Consider the following 16,555-nt stretch of genomic DNA (forward strand, 5'->3'; position numbering starts at 1 on the left):
TACTAGTAAGCTATATTAAACTTTGTTCTCTTACTGGTTCAAGAATATCTTTAGTTGTGCTCATTATTGTAGGATCTACATTCAGTTTTTGATGAGTTCTGTACTAAGTAGCGAAGAGTAAGTTCTGTACTTCATTGTGAGGCACAGGAAGAATGCCAAAAAGAAGAACAAAATAAAAATCTGTAGTAACACCAGGCATCCTGACTCCTACCTGTTTTTCTGAAGTGACAGACTCACCCAAGAGAAAGGAAAGCAAGCAAACTCTAAAACACTTAGAAACACTGAGCTTTGCCTGTGAAGCGTTTAGTAGCTAAGCTGAGTGTGTACGATTGTGTACATCTATTTCCCCCCCTACAATATTGACTTTTAAGGCAATGAAAACATTTTGTGTTCCACTGATCAATGCCTCCTGATTATATTGGTTTACTGTACACCAGCTCTGATCCTCCTTTTATTTCTACCCTCTTAGCCATAACCTCTTTATTAATTTTCCAGTTGCATGTAGTAGCATGGGAACTGAGAGAGGAACTGTAAATATGTGAAAAATCCTGTTCATTGTGATAGGAATGAAAACAGTTCCAGCCCCACAATTTCCCTGAGCAGTGCAATGTGAGAAACTGAAGAATTACAGCCCCGTGCAGGTTTGTGAAGGGCATATCTGACTGCCCACTTACTCTATTAATAGATCTGGCCCATTTGGAACGCGGCTGCTGCGCACTAAGGAAAAATGCCCTTTTTGCTGTTGATATGATGTGGAAAAAGGAGCAAGACAGCTCTGTTCTCATCTATTCTAGTGCAAAACTTAAGAGGCTTCTCTGAAGTCAAAGCTTTGTTCTGAGTACACAGTGACACTCCAGTCAATTTAATTTATTCAATTTTGACACAAATTATTTCTTGCTGCTGTTTCCTATGACATGTTGCTGTTAATACTCCCTTCAATTGAGGGAAAGGGAGGTTGATTTTCCTGAGATCAGACTGCTGTTAGGAAATTTAACTGCTGTTAAGAAGCTTTTTCCAAGATGAGCTGGCTCTGAGGAGGTTCATGTGCTTGGGCATTGCAGGTAACCTGGCCTGGCGTGCCAGCTGCTTCTGCTTCTCCTGCAGCAGGTGCCCAGGTTATCCTGCCTGCCTGTATCCAGGAGCATGCAGATGCTCTGTTAAGGTAGAAACAGCAAGATAGAAATGGCACTACCAGCGTTATTCAGGTTTTCCTTTATCTGGAGTATCCAAGACCTGCATGACCCAGGGCACAAACAGCTGATTGCATGGCAAGGGTATTGAGGAAGCTGAGAAGTGGCTCAGTGCAAAAAGGCTCATGACTTGAATCAGATCAGAGATAGCCAGAAAACAATTACTTTCTATGATTGAGTGGTGCAAGTTAAGGTGCTTATATTAAGGATCCCTATGAGTCTGAAGAGCTGGAATGGAAGTTATTCTGGAAAAATTTTGAAATAGGCTCTCTGCACTCTTTGGGAGTGTATTCACTGCATTGCACCATCATGCACTGGAGGTCCTAAGACACAGCATATACAGGATGTGCAATTTACAGCAACGACAGTCACGTGGATGGATCTTTCCTTCTCTTCTGTTTTACCTATTTCCTGTTCCCCCCCTTCTTTCTGTTCTCTTGTCTCTCCTTTTATGCATAATCCCCTTTCCTACATACTTAGACTCTCTCTGCTCCCTGAGGTGACATCCTGCTAAGCACAGTTTTCCCCCTGCAATGGCAGCACACACATCATTGCCACTGGGGACATGAGCACCACTACTAAGAGACCATGTTTTGAGAATAAACCCCATCATTATCAGTTACTCTGTGACCCCAGGGCACCCCAAGGTGGCACAGCTTTTGCTCTGCAGAAGCACCTTCTGGGGTGAGGGAGAATGGTCCTGAGACAACACCCCGAGAGCTCTGCCCATCCGACCAAGCATCATCCATCGCTTGCTTGTGTGCATGTATGCTCATCTGATTTATCACATAGCTTGTTTTATTTAATTACCTGAGTGGTTTGCCCAGGGACAGCACTGTACCAACCCCACTGTTTTCTAAAATAGCAATGAACTGTGACCCGTGGCCAAGGGTTGTTTGTACTCCCAACACAGAACAACACTGTCACTATCCAATATTAAAATAATTAGAGGTTTGTGCTTTCATTTTGCTGGTTTCATGCAACACTTCTTTCTGGTTTTGGCTGAAAGGCATTTCTCATCCATATGTTTTGACACTGGGGTTTGCCCAACTATGTGCTTAGGGAGAGGGCAAATTAGGAGCTAAAATAGTACTGACTGGAAAATGCCCCTATTTACCTCAACAAACAGGAGAAATGTAACTGGTGATCCTTCTCCTCCCTTCCTCTCTTGCCCTGAACTATCCCGGGTTTCTCAGGAAGTCTTCAGTAATGAAGAACAAATATTGGGAATATGCTGAAGAAATATGTGGTTCATCAAAAAAGCTCGTTGTATTTTTTAGAGGTGTTTGACACTGTCAGGAAGGAAGGTTTCTGTAGTCCAGAGTGGTGGTTTTGGTCAGACTGAGAGATGTAGCTTGTCCAGGTAACTTGAAAGAGATTAAAAATTTCTGTGCAAGGCTGAGGCATCTGGGGCAGTGAATCCCACCAGAATGAAGGAGGAGGGCAACACCCACCAGGTCAGAAGTTAAGTGTTTTGTTATTGCAAGGGGTATTGTCCTCTCGTTCACCATCTCCATCTAGTTTTGTGCCGAAAGGAAAATCAATACTAGCTCTGTGTGCGTAGCTGTGATTTTTTGAACATGCACATGAGGCCAGGCTTGTAGCCAGAATTACTGCTTGCTAGTAGAAGTACTACTTACTTTGCCTGTTTCAGAGAAATATGTGGAAAAACTGGATAAGGCTTTGGAAATACAGCTGGTTTTCAGATCCTGAGACTTGTCTGGTTTTTTTCCAGCCGATGCTGGCTGATTGATGAAAGGACAATCCATCCCCTTGTTGACTCCAAAGTTATTAGTTTGGGTCCATTGTAGGACAGGATAGTACTTAAAATCTCCACATGCGTAGAAGAAGGGCCTGAGGCAAATAAGTCGATATTTCCCAAAGTGGGAAGTGCTTTCAGGCATTTCTTAGCACTGCATGGGTTTCTGAAAGGGATTGTCTGCTTGCACAGACAAAAACATCCCATATTATCCCAGAAATTAAGCAACTTTAATCTTCAAATTATTTATTCTTTACTGTTGCTATGTCCACTGGAAGGCAGATTCAAGGCTTTTTTGACAGTGAGGGGATGTTGAAGAAAGTGGGCTGCAGGCGGTTTGTTTTATGTCTAAAATTAGGCAGACATAATTAAAGGTCCTTTCTGAAAAGGGGTGAACTGTCTGCCTCCATCCTTAGAGATATATCATCTCCAGTCTTGGAAATATTCAAAAGCTGCCTGGGCATGGTCTGGGGTAGCCAGCTCCAGGTAGCCCTGCCTGAACCAGCATGAGGAAGACATCTGAAAGCTAGACCTAAAAAAATGAACAAACCATCTGGCATATGCTCTTGTCATTCCTCGGTGGTGTAATCCATTTTTTATATTAGGTGTGGGCCTGAACTGAGCTAAGGGCAAGACCTGCATTAACTCTGCAACGATGGCACGTCTCCAGAGGCTGGGAGAAAGGCAAGAACACGGGGAAGTGTTAAGAGGGAAGATACTGGGTGGAGACAGGATCATAAAAGAGCTAGGTGAGAGATGAACCCACACACATTACCAAAATAAAAGCCTGGAGGGCCTCCTCCAGGAGGCACATCTCGCCCTGTGCAACACCAGGATTCTGTGCCTGTGTGGTTCCCTTGCAATGGCACAGAGGGGCAATGAACCACGATGTCGATGGCCATTAGAGGGAGCGTGGAGGAGCCCAGGGGTGAAATGCAGCCCTGGAAAGCAGAAGCAGTGTATGGGAGACAGATGGTTCAGCATTTTAAACATATTTTTAATATCCTTGAGATGCTTAATGAGATAAGGAGGCATTTCCCTATGGTCTCCAAGAAACACAGCTGCCTCTTCCTCAGAAGAATCGCTTTTTGAAAGAGGCTGGGATTCTTTTAAGAGTAGTTCAATAGTTTAATTAAAGCACGTGTCTGGTGGTGTCTTCCATCCGGCATCCTCATCCCGTGATAAATTCAACGAAAAAATGCAGCTGATGTTGTCCCAAGCATGTTCACCAGCTGTCATTAAACCATCTGGATGCTTTTACTTGGGAAAAAGCAAACAAGAAAACCATTTGGATTCATACAGCAGTCAGAGCAAGCTTCAGCAATTGCTGGATTCACCCAGGACATTGCAGGTCCAGCTACAACCTCATTCCACTGATGGGCTGAAACAGACCCTGAAGGAGGTGAGGGATGCAGATACCTGACCCCTGGGCTAGCCTCGTACTCCCTGACCCAGGATCTACCTCTGCAACCCTTCACACTCTGAAGGAAACGTGTGATGGCCCAGATTGGCACATCTCATCCCAGAGCATCCCAGTCCGGCTACTGGCCTTGGTCATGTTTCCCCCTCCCTCTACTGAGCCAGCACCAGCCCTTTCACAGTCACGTGCGAGAGTTATCAGCGTCTGTCTGGGACCCACTTGGGTTTTTTACTTGTGTTTCTGTCTGCCTGTCCAGTCAGGTATTAGATAAAGGAGCCAATTACTGTGGAGCATCTCATCACTGCATGTAAACTCCTCTGTGACATACACCCAGCCCCCTGGCACTTTGGGGAGAATGAAAACTAATTGTGAGAGATTCACTGGTACAAGGGAGGGAAGAGGGATGAGCTGCCACCAAGCCCATGTTCACTTCCTTCCTGCTGAGCAGTTGATTGACAGCAACCTGTTACCACCAGGAATTTGTTCTACATATCCAAATACTTCAAATTGATCGTGGATAATTTTGACTTCTTAATTAACGAAACATTTTCAGTACTCATGGCTGTAAAGAAAAACTTCAAAGCATGATCTGCTCAAAATTAGAGGGCAAATAAGGAGAGTAAACATTTACTACCTTTTGCAAAAAAACTTTTCCCTTTTTGAGAGCCTGATTCGAGATTTTTAAATACCTTAGAACAGTAATATTGTGCTTTTTTTGGCTAACAGGACACTTGTAAAAAGCAGCTGTTGCAAAACCCAACCCGTGTGTGGTAAGTCACTACATGCATTGCGTTTGTCTGGGTTTGTGCTCCTTTCCCCGCTCTTTGTCTGGTTGATCTGGCTGGTAAGATTAGGAGCACTGCAGGGCAGGGAGGATCCCCGTCTGTGTATTTGCACTGTGTCTTGACACTTGTAAAGGAAGCGAGTAATCATCACTCTTGCTGCTTTCATGTCTCCTTGCACAATAGAAATAATTAATAGTAATAGCAGTGCTTTGCCTATCTGTGGCCCCTTTCATCTGAAGACCTGAAAGTGCTTGACAAGCATTAACTAAATTAGCTTCCAAATACCTGCAGCGGGAGTCAGATATAATCATCCCCACTTTTAGATGAGCACACAGGAGGAGAAGCTAAGCTAACTGAGTGCTTACAGTTAGTCAGCTGAAACCATATTTCCTCCATTGAGGGAGCTTGCTCAGCACTTAGGAGGCTCAGGCTGCTTTTTGAGGTGTCCAAAGGTGGGGTTTGATGTCCACTTTTTACTTCCAAAACATACAGACTGTGGACCTGTGTGATCTGCCGCGCAGGAGCTGAAGGAAGCACATCAGACACTGTAATTCATGAAGTTTACCATTTGAACTACTAACCTGTCCTGGGAAAGAAGGAAGTTCTGCTGACACCATGTTGGCAAAGCCAGAGTGACTCTGAGTTAGTCCTGATTTCAGAAATGTAAGTGGCCCCCGGCACAGAAACCCTCCAGCTTGGACCCAGGGGTGGTTCAGACAGATTTGCATCGTGCTGCCTTTCACTTCATAACCCTTTTGGAGAGGAATCTGTACCAGAATTGGCAAATTTGGTCAGCCTTATATACATAGTGTGGGCTTACCAGGCCCTGCCATGGTGTTCACAAGCCCTTTCTTGCTTGAGAAGAAAAAGAAAAGAAAGATGCTGAGAGTCCTGACCCAAATCTGGAGACTTAAATAAATCTCTTTTGAAACAAGTGATGCTTTAGGTTTTAACTTTTATATTTTTCAAATCCTGTACCACCTAGTGTGTAACTCTGAAGTTTCTTGTAGCCTGTTAACTACTGTTCTCTCATGTTAGGTAGACATAACAAAGCCCCTCCAAGCTTGCTCTCCAAGGACACCCAGATTGTCCTAGGCTCAAAAGCTGTAAACTAACATCTTAAGAAGGGGGGTAAATTTGGGGAAATTTCATCATTAACTGAAGTTTTAATTGGAGAATTAACCCTGATATGCAAATGAACCAAACCGACGAAAGTGTGAAGAACTCGTGACTCGGGGTCCATCTTGGGTGTAGCCTTCTAGCTCCCCTGGTGTACCTTTGAAGGCCCTTCAAATAAATACCTACCTTTATTCCCTTATTCTTGTCTAGTCTCTGTTTTTAGGTGGCCACCCCAGGCATCACAAGGGTCCTCTGCAACTCCCAGGACTGCACTCAGCAGGGGAGAGACAAGGCAAGAGCTGAGCAGAGGAGAGAAGAAATTCTCAGTAACAACTATGTAAGATCTGGTACTAACATGCAATTATAAAACAAAGGCAGATGGTGTTTTGAAAGACCACAACAAGCTCTTCAAAGTGGTAACTGGGCTGGTAGACGAGAGAGGTTTTTTTCCATAGTGTATGGAATTTATAATGCTGCAGAGATTATTTTCCTTTTTAATATCAGACCTGAAAGGCTTCCATTCCAGGAATGATGCTCTGGCTGTAACATAGGCTTCTTCAAATAGGAAGTACCAGAGTCACTGAAGAACATTAGGGCTGCTCCTTATTGCAAAACTTTATAGACGCAGATGAAAAACACCAATAATGTTGGCAGCATATCCCATAAATCACATAATTTCACTATGGGCAATCATCCAGGTTTCCACAAGGTTGTGACATTTTCCACATTTTCTCCTTTGCAGCAGAGAAACTGGCCAGAAGAAGTTGTCTGGACATCAAGTAATTCCTGTCAGCTCCTCCACTTCACACAGCCCCCTCCCATTTAATCAACAGACCCTAAGCAAAGTGTCACAATCCTGCTGGGAATATGCAGCTTAATATCACTCTTGGGGATGGCTTGCCTGCCAGAATTGCGTTTGCAACAGTTTGGAAGCCACTTGTGCAGATGCAATCTCATCAATTCTTTCTGTTCTGCTCACAGTGCTTGATACCTTCCTTTCTGCTACCTGCTTTAAATAGTCCTGGTTAGGTTTTTTTTCCAGTGCCAGGATTTATTACCACAACTCCCCTGTTTACCCAGAGAGAAAATGAGGCAGTGATCTCATAGGAGGAAAACAAAAGGGTCACATTTCCACTAGAGTAAGTAAGTAGGTCAGTGCCATGAGGCATGTTGGAAGAGGATTTCATGATGCCCACTGGGTGACTAGAGGAGGCTGGACAGGAAGCAGAGCTGCCTGGAGGAGAGCTCAGGTGGATGTTGGCACTGGCCCTCCTGCCGGCAGGCAGCAAAGGTGTGTTTGAAAGGGTTTCACCATGCAGCTGATCACAGCATCGCTTCCACAAACTCTGGAAGTCCAACAAGTCCCTGATCTCCACCAGCCTTGTGGTCAGGGGGAAGCCTGTGGGACAGGAGGGCTGTTGCTTTGCTCCCAGCCCCGGACAGAGAGTCAAGAGACCAGGCTGCCTTGCTTCATGAGCGTCTGGACATTGCGTACCCTTCCTCCTTCCTCATTTGTATAATAGGGTTAATAAACACGTTCTGTCCTACAGTGCTGACGTAATGTTAAGCTCTTTCATGTTTGTTAAGTGCTACAATAGGCAGCACCATAGAAACTCATAAATAATGTCCCTTGAAGTTCTGTCGAGGTATTAACCTTGTTTTAACAGTGCAGATTTACATGAGTTGCCACACACAGGAAGCTTCTCTTAATTAGGATCAAAACTTACTTTTTTTAGCTTCGTTTTAATGGCTTTTAAGGATGAACAATTTTCACTTGCCCAGCCTATTTGGCAATTTATTGTAATCTTTTCAAGCTTGCAGTTCCTTTCAGTACACAGTTAAATGCTTTTCTTCTCATCATTGCATTCCTTTACATTCTTCAAATTAAAATATGAAATATTTTTAGGGTGTTCTTACAAATGTATAATTGGTTTCTCTGAAATCTAAATTAATCTTGTTACCATACATTTTTGGTGGTGTGAGAGATACTGGGTTTAGCTCAAAACTTTGATGGAAAAGAAAGGATCTGTGCACTGCTTCTGATACAACAGAGGCCATTTTCTCCATTTCACACCTTGCCTCAAGATTTGTCCACAACTGGTAACATACCAAAGTAGCTGTTCTGCATGGAGAGTGTCTGCACAGAGATGTACAGAGAAAATTATTCTGTGATAAAGATCTCCAGACAACCACTGCGGTAAATGCCCAGTTGTGACCCTGAGCTGGGTGCATGGAGTGAGCCCAAATGGCTGGAAGGCAATGCCGGGGAGCCATGCGGGCTCTGGCATGGGAATCTGGAGGGATGGGTTCAGTTTCCATCCTGCCACAAAGACTTCTGGGCAGATGTGAGTCAGGTTCACTGTGTCACATGTAATATGGGATACAGCTGCCCTTCTAATATCCTCACTGACTGTAGATCTTTGTTATTCTTCGAGTTCCAGCAGCTTTTTTGTCTCTCTGTCTCTAACATTTTCAGTGCTCAGACTTTGAATGCTCCACGGAAATGCTGTATATGCCAAGGAAGCCTTTCTCACCAAAGTCCTATCCAGAGCTGCAAATAGAAATTGTGAATGCCTTTTGAGATTTTCGACCTACCAGTGTGAACTCAAAAGATTCAAGTAACTTACACGCACCTTGTGTGACTACCCAAGATAACATGAGGTTTATATTCTGTTCACTACTGCTGCAACTCAGAAAATTATTAGAAAGTGCAATAGAAACTGTTGATGTACAAAGAGACTTTTATATTTAATGTGTGCTTGTGTCTGGAGAGTGTGGGACAACTGATGAAAAGAGAACATCTTGGTTGAAAGGCTGATGTGAAACTTAGGAGGGTTCAGTTCCCAGATGTATCACAGACACTCTTTGTCACCTTGGGATGGTCACTACAGGCACAGCTCCAGGGCTGGTGGCAGTACTAGCTGAGGGTAATCTTATGCTGGAAACAGAGAGACTAAGTCCCCAACCTGGACTGCAATGGAGACACAAACCAACACAGCAGAGGGACCAGGAAGGATCAGCTACTGCTATCAAGAAGAAGCAGAGAAAATGGAATAAACAATCACAGAGCAGACAATCTGCATGAATATTAGCTCATCATCTTCCCAATGGAGAATGAAAGCTGGGCTTCAGTCATAGGCAGTCTGAATAAAGTGCATGTCTATGATCTAATTTCAAGGAATTGACAAAGGTCAGCACATCCATCATCTCTCTTTGTTGATCTTACAGCCATCACAACTTAAGTATTGTAGTTTAATCACTAACATTAGCTGGCACAAGTCTGGGCTTTAGTGCACTAACTTAAGGTAATTAATTCCTGCAATAATTCCTGATTTGATTGAAAAGAAAGCTCTATTGGTGATGTTTCAGGGCTTATCCACAAACTGGTATTCAAGATGTTCACCCTTCAGTCCTATGAACGTTCCTTCTCATTGCAAAACTTTGAAACCCAGCCATGCTCTAATTTTAGCCTTCAGAGGGACAGAAAGTCTCAGAGTAACCAACATCCAACTCCTTTGCTTGAAAGGATCCTGGACAAAGTGACAAATTTAATCCCATGACTTCACTGCTGGAAGGGAGCTTCCCAGAAATTTTCCTGATGCAAGGACAAAACAGCTGTTCTTTCATCCTTTTCTGAGTCACGCCCACAGCACCTCTTCGGAATGCAAATGTGCCTGGGTTTAATGATGTGACAAGGTAATTAAGTGCTAATGTGTGGATGCAAAGGGTATACAAGTTGCCAGATCTACTAAGTGCTGAAGCCAAGCTAAGGCGTTTACCAAACTTACAACACATTGCTGATATAGAGTGCTAATGTCTACACACTATTCCTGTTACACAAATAAATTTTACAGTAATAGACAAATAAATTAACTTACTATTTGAATTTTAAAGAGTTATTCTCACAAGAAAGCAACCAGGACCCAATCCTAGGTGCATGAGAAGCAATAGAAAAACTAGGACACAGCACTAATACTATTTAAATGACTGTAATGCAGTCAGATGCCAGCTCAGAATTGGACACTCCCCCTTCCTATTCCCTATTAGCTTGATGCACTTGTGTTATATGAGTCCACATCTACAGAGACTTAAACATATAACAGAATTCTTAACTTATAAAAAAGCACACGAACAGGAAGTCATAGCAACACTGTCTAAATTAAATTGGCCATGTACCCAGTCCTTAAATATTTCTAATGGCATGCAAATGGCTGATTTAAGCAATCGAACTCCACACAATCTCATTCAAAGTGCAGCAGTGCCCTATAAATAAACGTATTTCTTACTCAAATGCAAATGCTTGCTACATTATGACAATGAATATTTGCATAACAGGCATGAGTTCTTGTAAACGCAGGCTCTTGAGTGACAGGAGATGAAGTTTGTAACTCCCCCGGGCTCAGGAGAGCTCCTCTGGGCAGTGGAAGTATTCCTAGGCCCTGTGCAAAGACGACAGTGGGATCCTGTTAACCTCCAAGTGTCACCTTGGCCTTTTCACAGGTTTGTAGCCCACCAGCTGGCCTGTGTGTCCCACCCCAGGGGCATGTTCCAGGGCGGTGCCACGGGCTGGCAAAGCTCTGTCCCACAGTAATTGTGTTTTCTTTTGCTTTCTAACTACGCCTTTTAGAATCACAGTACTTTTAGTCATCATCATTTGAGTAACGCAACAAAGTGACACAATAAAGCAGTGGAAAAGGAAGATGATTTTTAAGTATCAGTATTTTGGAAGAGAGGGTACAGGTTGACATGAGAAGCCAAGAGGCTGGGCGGTGTGTGGTTTGCAGCAGAAGAGTGAAGAGATCAGCAAGGTCTCCAAGGATATCAGGAAGTCTGTAGGTGCTGCCTCTGAGGATCACGCTCTCTGTACAACAGCTCTATTGTCCTATCGTACAACACCTGTGTTGTCCTATCAGCTCTCCTCTTTGTCATTGTTCATCGATTAACTGACATGAGAAAATGAACATCAGCATGTATCAGAGAGATTTTGGGAGCCGAGGGACTCCTGCTTTTACAGCTATGTCAAGCTGACCATTTGCAGTTGTCTGACTGTATCCTTAACCCACATATACTGGACTTTCAGTCCTCATAGCTAAAGAGATACAAAGCATAGCCTAAAACCACCGAAAGCTTCTTTAGCACAATACTGCATGTGTCTGTGTGCCTTGTCTCTTAATTTAGATGAGATCTATCAAGGTCCAGGCGGCTGCAGCTCAGCTGCTGTGAACAGCACCTGTTTTTTGAGTTATTCTCTGTGACTTCAGAGACACCTGCACACCAGCGAGGAGAGGGGAGCTCAGCACAGCTGAGTGTACGTGTAGCCATCTCTGCCACATACCAGAGGGTGAACCTCACATGACTGCCACATAAAACCTCATTCACATCACTGAGCTATGTCTTGGCAGACAGCATTAAACCTGTGACTTCCAAGTCCGCTTCTGAAGCCTCCTGCAGCCCTAGTCACAGATAACCATTAGCTTGCACAGGAAAAGGTCCCATGGTTCTGGACCTGAAAGGGGAATTTCACAACTGTTTGAGCTTGCAATGGGTCTCAAGAACTGTATTCCAGAACCGCAAATTTTTAATGCCTGTAGTCAGTTAAAAATTAGGAGCAGAGCAGTATGCTTTTGCAAAATGTCTTGTCACCCAGATGATATTTTTGGGGATGTTTCCTAAGTGGTTTAAAATATCCTACCCTATCCTATCCTATATACATTTACACTGGGCTTTGCCAAGGTGGTAACACAGATATCCTCTTAGAGGAGGTTAAGCTATAAAGGGAGGGAGTGATTTTCTAGAGAGCTACGTGAGCATGTTAATTACCAAGGTTAATAAAAGGGTGATCTTTGTGAGCCTCGATTCTTAGGTGTCCAAATGGAAAGACTATTATAAGGGCTCTAATTTCCAGAGATGCTTGTAAAAAGGTACCTCATTTTGGGCACCTTAAAACTGAATATATTCAGATCAATTACAGTCTTAATAAATAGATCAAAAAAGGCTAGAAATTGGAGAGGTACTGGCCAATTCTTTTGCTCCCTCTGATAATGCTGGATTATAACTTAGTGTTATGTCATTGAAAAAAAAATAAGGAAAGCAACAAGATGCTATTTTTAGAAATCTCAGACATGATAAAGAAGTTAAAATAAAAATTTTTAAAAAAGGGTTTTTACAAGGATGTCAAAAACACCAACCCCTCTTCTGCCCCAATATGCAACATCACCTAGTTTGGCAAAAGGAGGACTAAAAAGCATTCAAACTTCTAAAAACCACCAACTGGCTCTAGCCTGGACAGGTAAGTGAGTAATTCACTCACTAACCAAAGGATTGGCAAAGGTCCTGCCATGACAGCAACCTTCTCCCCGCTCTGCATAGCCCGGCTCTCTGCCTATCCCAGTCCTAACCTCCTGAAAAGGAGGAGCTTTGCTCTGTCTCTTCCTTATTTATAACTTGTCGAGAGCTGGGAGGGAGGGACGGCTGAGCTCCCTGTGGTGCGTCCTGCTGCTGCCTGCCCGTGCCAGCCTCGCACCACAAATGCCTCCCGCGCAGCGCGGTGGCCGCCTCCGCGCCCTGGGGTTCCTCTGCCTGTGGGCAGTGGTGGAAGCAAGGACCAGAACTTACTACCTCGGGATTGTGGAAGAGAACTGGGACTACGCACCATCTGGGAAAAATCTGATCACGGGGCAAAGCCTCTTAGAGGACAAGTAAGTGACCGGGGGCTTTGCTAAGCTGGAGGTGTACCAACAGCTCCAAACCAAAATTGGTTGATGTGGTAACTTCGCTGCAAATGTCTTAAGACGGGCTTTTCCTTGCTTTTATTCTGATGATGATGTCATAGGTGGGAATTCAGGTTCAAGGCAGGAGTAGACTTTGATTGATTTCTCTTCCATTGTGGTTGATTAAGCAAGGTGATAGTTAGCATGTATTTGAAGAGGATGTTAATGAATGAATATTGGCCAAGAAAGCATCAGGTATGGGCTCAATATCCCCTACATGAATTTCATAGAGATGCAGGTATCTCTGGGACTTGGTATCAAAAAGCAAACTGCAACTTTGCTGTAACCAAGCACTGCTCTTTTCAGTAAGACACAAAACTCTGTTTAACTGGCAAAAGGTTTTAAGTATTCTCCCTGGTAAAAATCGGGGAACTTGGTATGATATTGTGATGTGTATAGTACCTACGAATGAGATGCAAGTCCCTATATCCATGCAATCTATACCACTGTGGGGAGCTCCATTTGGGAAATGTATTTAAATAAGTGCTTAGATACACAATAGTGAATGGTCAGACAGAATTCCTGGTGCTCTCTGAAACTGGGAAGTGTAGGTGAGCACTGTGATGAATCGTGCCTTGGCCAGTGCAAACAGGTGTGTCTGTTCTCATGTCCACACTGCTGGGGCTGGCTGTGTGTTCCTCCCACAGCAGGAGGCTGGCCTGGACGTCGGGCGGAGATGGCTCCGATCCCTGGTGCCTCTCTAAAGAATGATTTGGGTTGGAAGGAACCTTTAAAAGTCATCTCATTCACCTCCCCTGCCGTGTTCAGGGACATCTTCAACTAGGTCAGGTTGCTCAGAGGCACATCCAAGCTGAATTTGAATGCTTCCAGGGATGGGGCATCCACCACCTCTCTGGGCAATGTGTGCTGGTGTTTTACCACCTTCATTGTTAAAAACTTTTTTCTTACATCTGAATTGACTTTGTTTTGTTTAAAACCATTACTTCTTACATCATGGGATTCAACTGTGTGGGAATATTTTTAACATTTCATTGATATTTTTGACACACTAGAGGTATTTTGGGAATCCTTCCTCTGTGTCTAGGCTTGGGATTGGAGTGGGAGCTGTAAGTGAAGTCCTGGTCTCTGTACAAGGTTTGGAGGCTCACTGGGAGCTAGATGCTGCATCCCAGAAGTTAGAAATGGAAATGTACTTTCTGACTTTTCAGGAAATCCCAAGCCATGCTGGACATGTCTCTAGTGGTCAGTAATTTCAGAATCACTCTCAGATGAATTTCATAAAAGAAATTGTTTTGTCACAAGAAGGAGATGAGAAAGAGTTTTATTTTTCAACACAAATTTATGCTTAAGCTTTTAACAGCTAGGGGTCCCAGATAGCATCCAAGTCAATAGGTGTTACCTTTATAGATAGAATTAAGGGTAATAGTTTGTTCCTAGCCCATGAAAACAAGGTTTACTGGCAAAGTTATTCTTCATTTATGTTAAATACTTGAGTTTCTCAGTTTCCTAGTCTTAATAGAGCAGATAACTTTCTCCACTCACTAAACTAGAGTATCTCTCACTGTAGAGTAGTTCAGCTTTAACTGAAGAGCAGCTACTTATAAATCCACTTCAATGGAGAGATATTCAATAGAGAGATACCATAGAGAGATTGGAATCTGTTCTGTAAATTGTACTTTTAAGGCTGTCTGCACTTTGTGCTCCCTGAACACCAAGTGGCACATTTACTTTTAAGTCTGAGACATAAATGCAATTCTTTTTACAAAATGGCAGGACAGGGATGGAAGATAGCTTACATTTTCAGTCACCATGGCAATGTAATAATTACAGAATGCTAATTCCAAAAGGTTTACCCACAGAGGATTTTAATGTAGATGGTACATTCAAAACTGGGAAAATGCTTGCCATGACTTCCCTACATGTGGCATAATTAAGAGATTTTTGTTATCTTACTCAATTTCTAAACTGTGTTGAGTTGAGCCAGGATAAAGTGCTGTATTCTGGAATAATAGTGTGTCTGCATAAGCATATGGGTTAAATAGTGAATCAGTAACAGCTATTTTGACTATTCAGCTCTTTAGGATAATCTCTAATGTAAATTTAAAGCAGTATAATAATGGTCTACTTTTCAACCAATTGATTGGTTCCTATGGATATTATTAAAAAAGTAGTTCCATAAGCAAAGTTTAAGGATCAGTTTCCAGGTAGGGATAGGAATGCATTTTGAGCCGGCTCTGTTCTGCAAGCAGCAATGCTCAGGCTCGCTGAGCCTAGCGCTTTCTCATCTTGTGAAGCATCCTCACAGCACCCATCTGATGAGGCACTAGCCCACTTTTATTGAGAAGGAAGTGAAGAGGTTGCAGACAAGCTGATTATCTTTAAAGGAATCGGTGCATATACAAAAAGGAATGTTCCCTTTGATTCCAGCTAGCCCACAGAGATATAATCAAAACCACTTATTCTTCAGTACTTAATGAAAATCCTGAATTAGCAAGTGTGCAATGGAAAGTGTTGCATTGCCTGGATCAGATAGTGACATTTATAAGATAATTTTCAGTGTTGCTTGCCAAAGTCAAGAATATCTTCCTCAACCTTTAGTTTTTGGTAGTAAAGAGGATAAAGGAGGCTTTGGTAGCTGAGGCATGGGGCTGGAAATCAGGTGAGCATATCCTGGCACCAGACTCAGCTATGCTGCTCAGACCCTGCTGTGCTGGTGCTGAGTGAGATGCCTCTGGAGCCAGGAATCCTAGTGCTGCATCAGAACCTGCCTGGGTGTGAGCTGAAAAGACTGCCTCTCGTCAGAGCTGATTAGCCCAAATGAGCCCTGAATTAGCAGAACTATTCTGCTTGGTTGATAATTTTTTTGATGCCTTGTCTTACTGCAGTGCTCCAGAGTCAGCCTGCTGCTTGCAGAGAATAAATATCTTGCTGTACATCAGTACTTTTAAAGTAAAAAGACTAATGAGGCTGTTCACCTCTGCCCTTTGTCTTGTCTAAGCTTGAGCCCTCAAGCTGTTCCACTAATTCTCGTAATTTGGAGTGTTATGAGTGCAACCAAGATATTTCACTCTCTTCTCCCTTCAGAAATTAAACTTAGATTTTTCTGAAGCACACAGGGCTTTGGAAATCGCAGATCCAAATTATGGCCACTGAGATAGGTGAGCTGTGAAGATGGTCAGCGTCCCTTCCCACCTTATATAATTGGTGGAAGAGCTGACCATTAAACCGTGCTGGACTAGACACACAGGGTGGAAGGTGCTATCAGTGCTGCTGGATGTGATGCAGATCCCAGAAAGATTTTGTGAGTTATTGCTGATGTAGGGGGGTGAGCTTGGATGTTTTCTGCTTTCTTTAATGGTCACATGGGAAATGGCCTTTCAAGCGGAAAATACACCTAGGTGTTGTGGCTTGACATCCACCAGTCATTATTTCCCCACTGTCGCTCAGCCCTCAGGATTAAAGTTTAGTTGATAATCCCTTGAAATTACCTTGATACTAGTTTATATGATGGACACTTAAATCTTGCTTTGCTGGTGGTAAATGTTAGTAAG

General features: G+C 43.2%; 1 protein-coding gene and 1 long non-coding RNA gene across 3 annotated transcripts in view; both read left to right on the forward strand.

Annotated features, from left to right (window-relative positions):
- Positions 1-4,988: 4,988 nt before the first annotated feature.
- On the forward strand, positions 4,989-7,983 carry LOC125321775. The gene is made up of 4 exons (XR_007201685.1): positions 4,989-5,139; positions 5,647-5,817; positions 6,484-6,610; positions 7,016-7,983. It is a non-coding gene; the product is annotated as an uncharacterized LOC125321775 (long non-coding RNA).
- Positions 7,984-12,737: 4,754 nt separating this feature from the next.
- The window catches only part of HEPHL1 (hephaestin like 1), a 36,060-nt gene continuing 32,242 nt past the window's right edge, over positions 12,738-16,555 (forward strand). For both annotated transcript variants that reach the window (XM_048294559.1, XM_048294561.1), the window contains exon 1: positions 12,738-12,971. In XM_048294559.1, the coding sequence (XP_048150516.1) occupies positions 12,802-12,971 (170 nt within the window). In that variant the 5' untranslated portion in view covers positions 12,738-12,801. The remainder of the gene's footprint in view (positions 12,972-16,555) is intronic.

This window comes from Corvus hawaiiensis, chromosome 2, assembly GCF_020740725.1.
Source record: "Corvus hawaiiensis isolate bCorHaw1 chromosome 2, bCorHaw1.pri.cur, whole genome shotgun sequence".
NCBI classification, from domain to species: domain Eukaryota; kingdom Metazoa; phylum Chordata; class Aves; order Passeriformes; family Corvidae; genus Corvus; species Corvus hawaiiensis.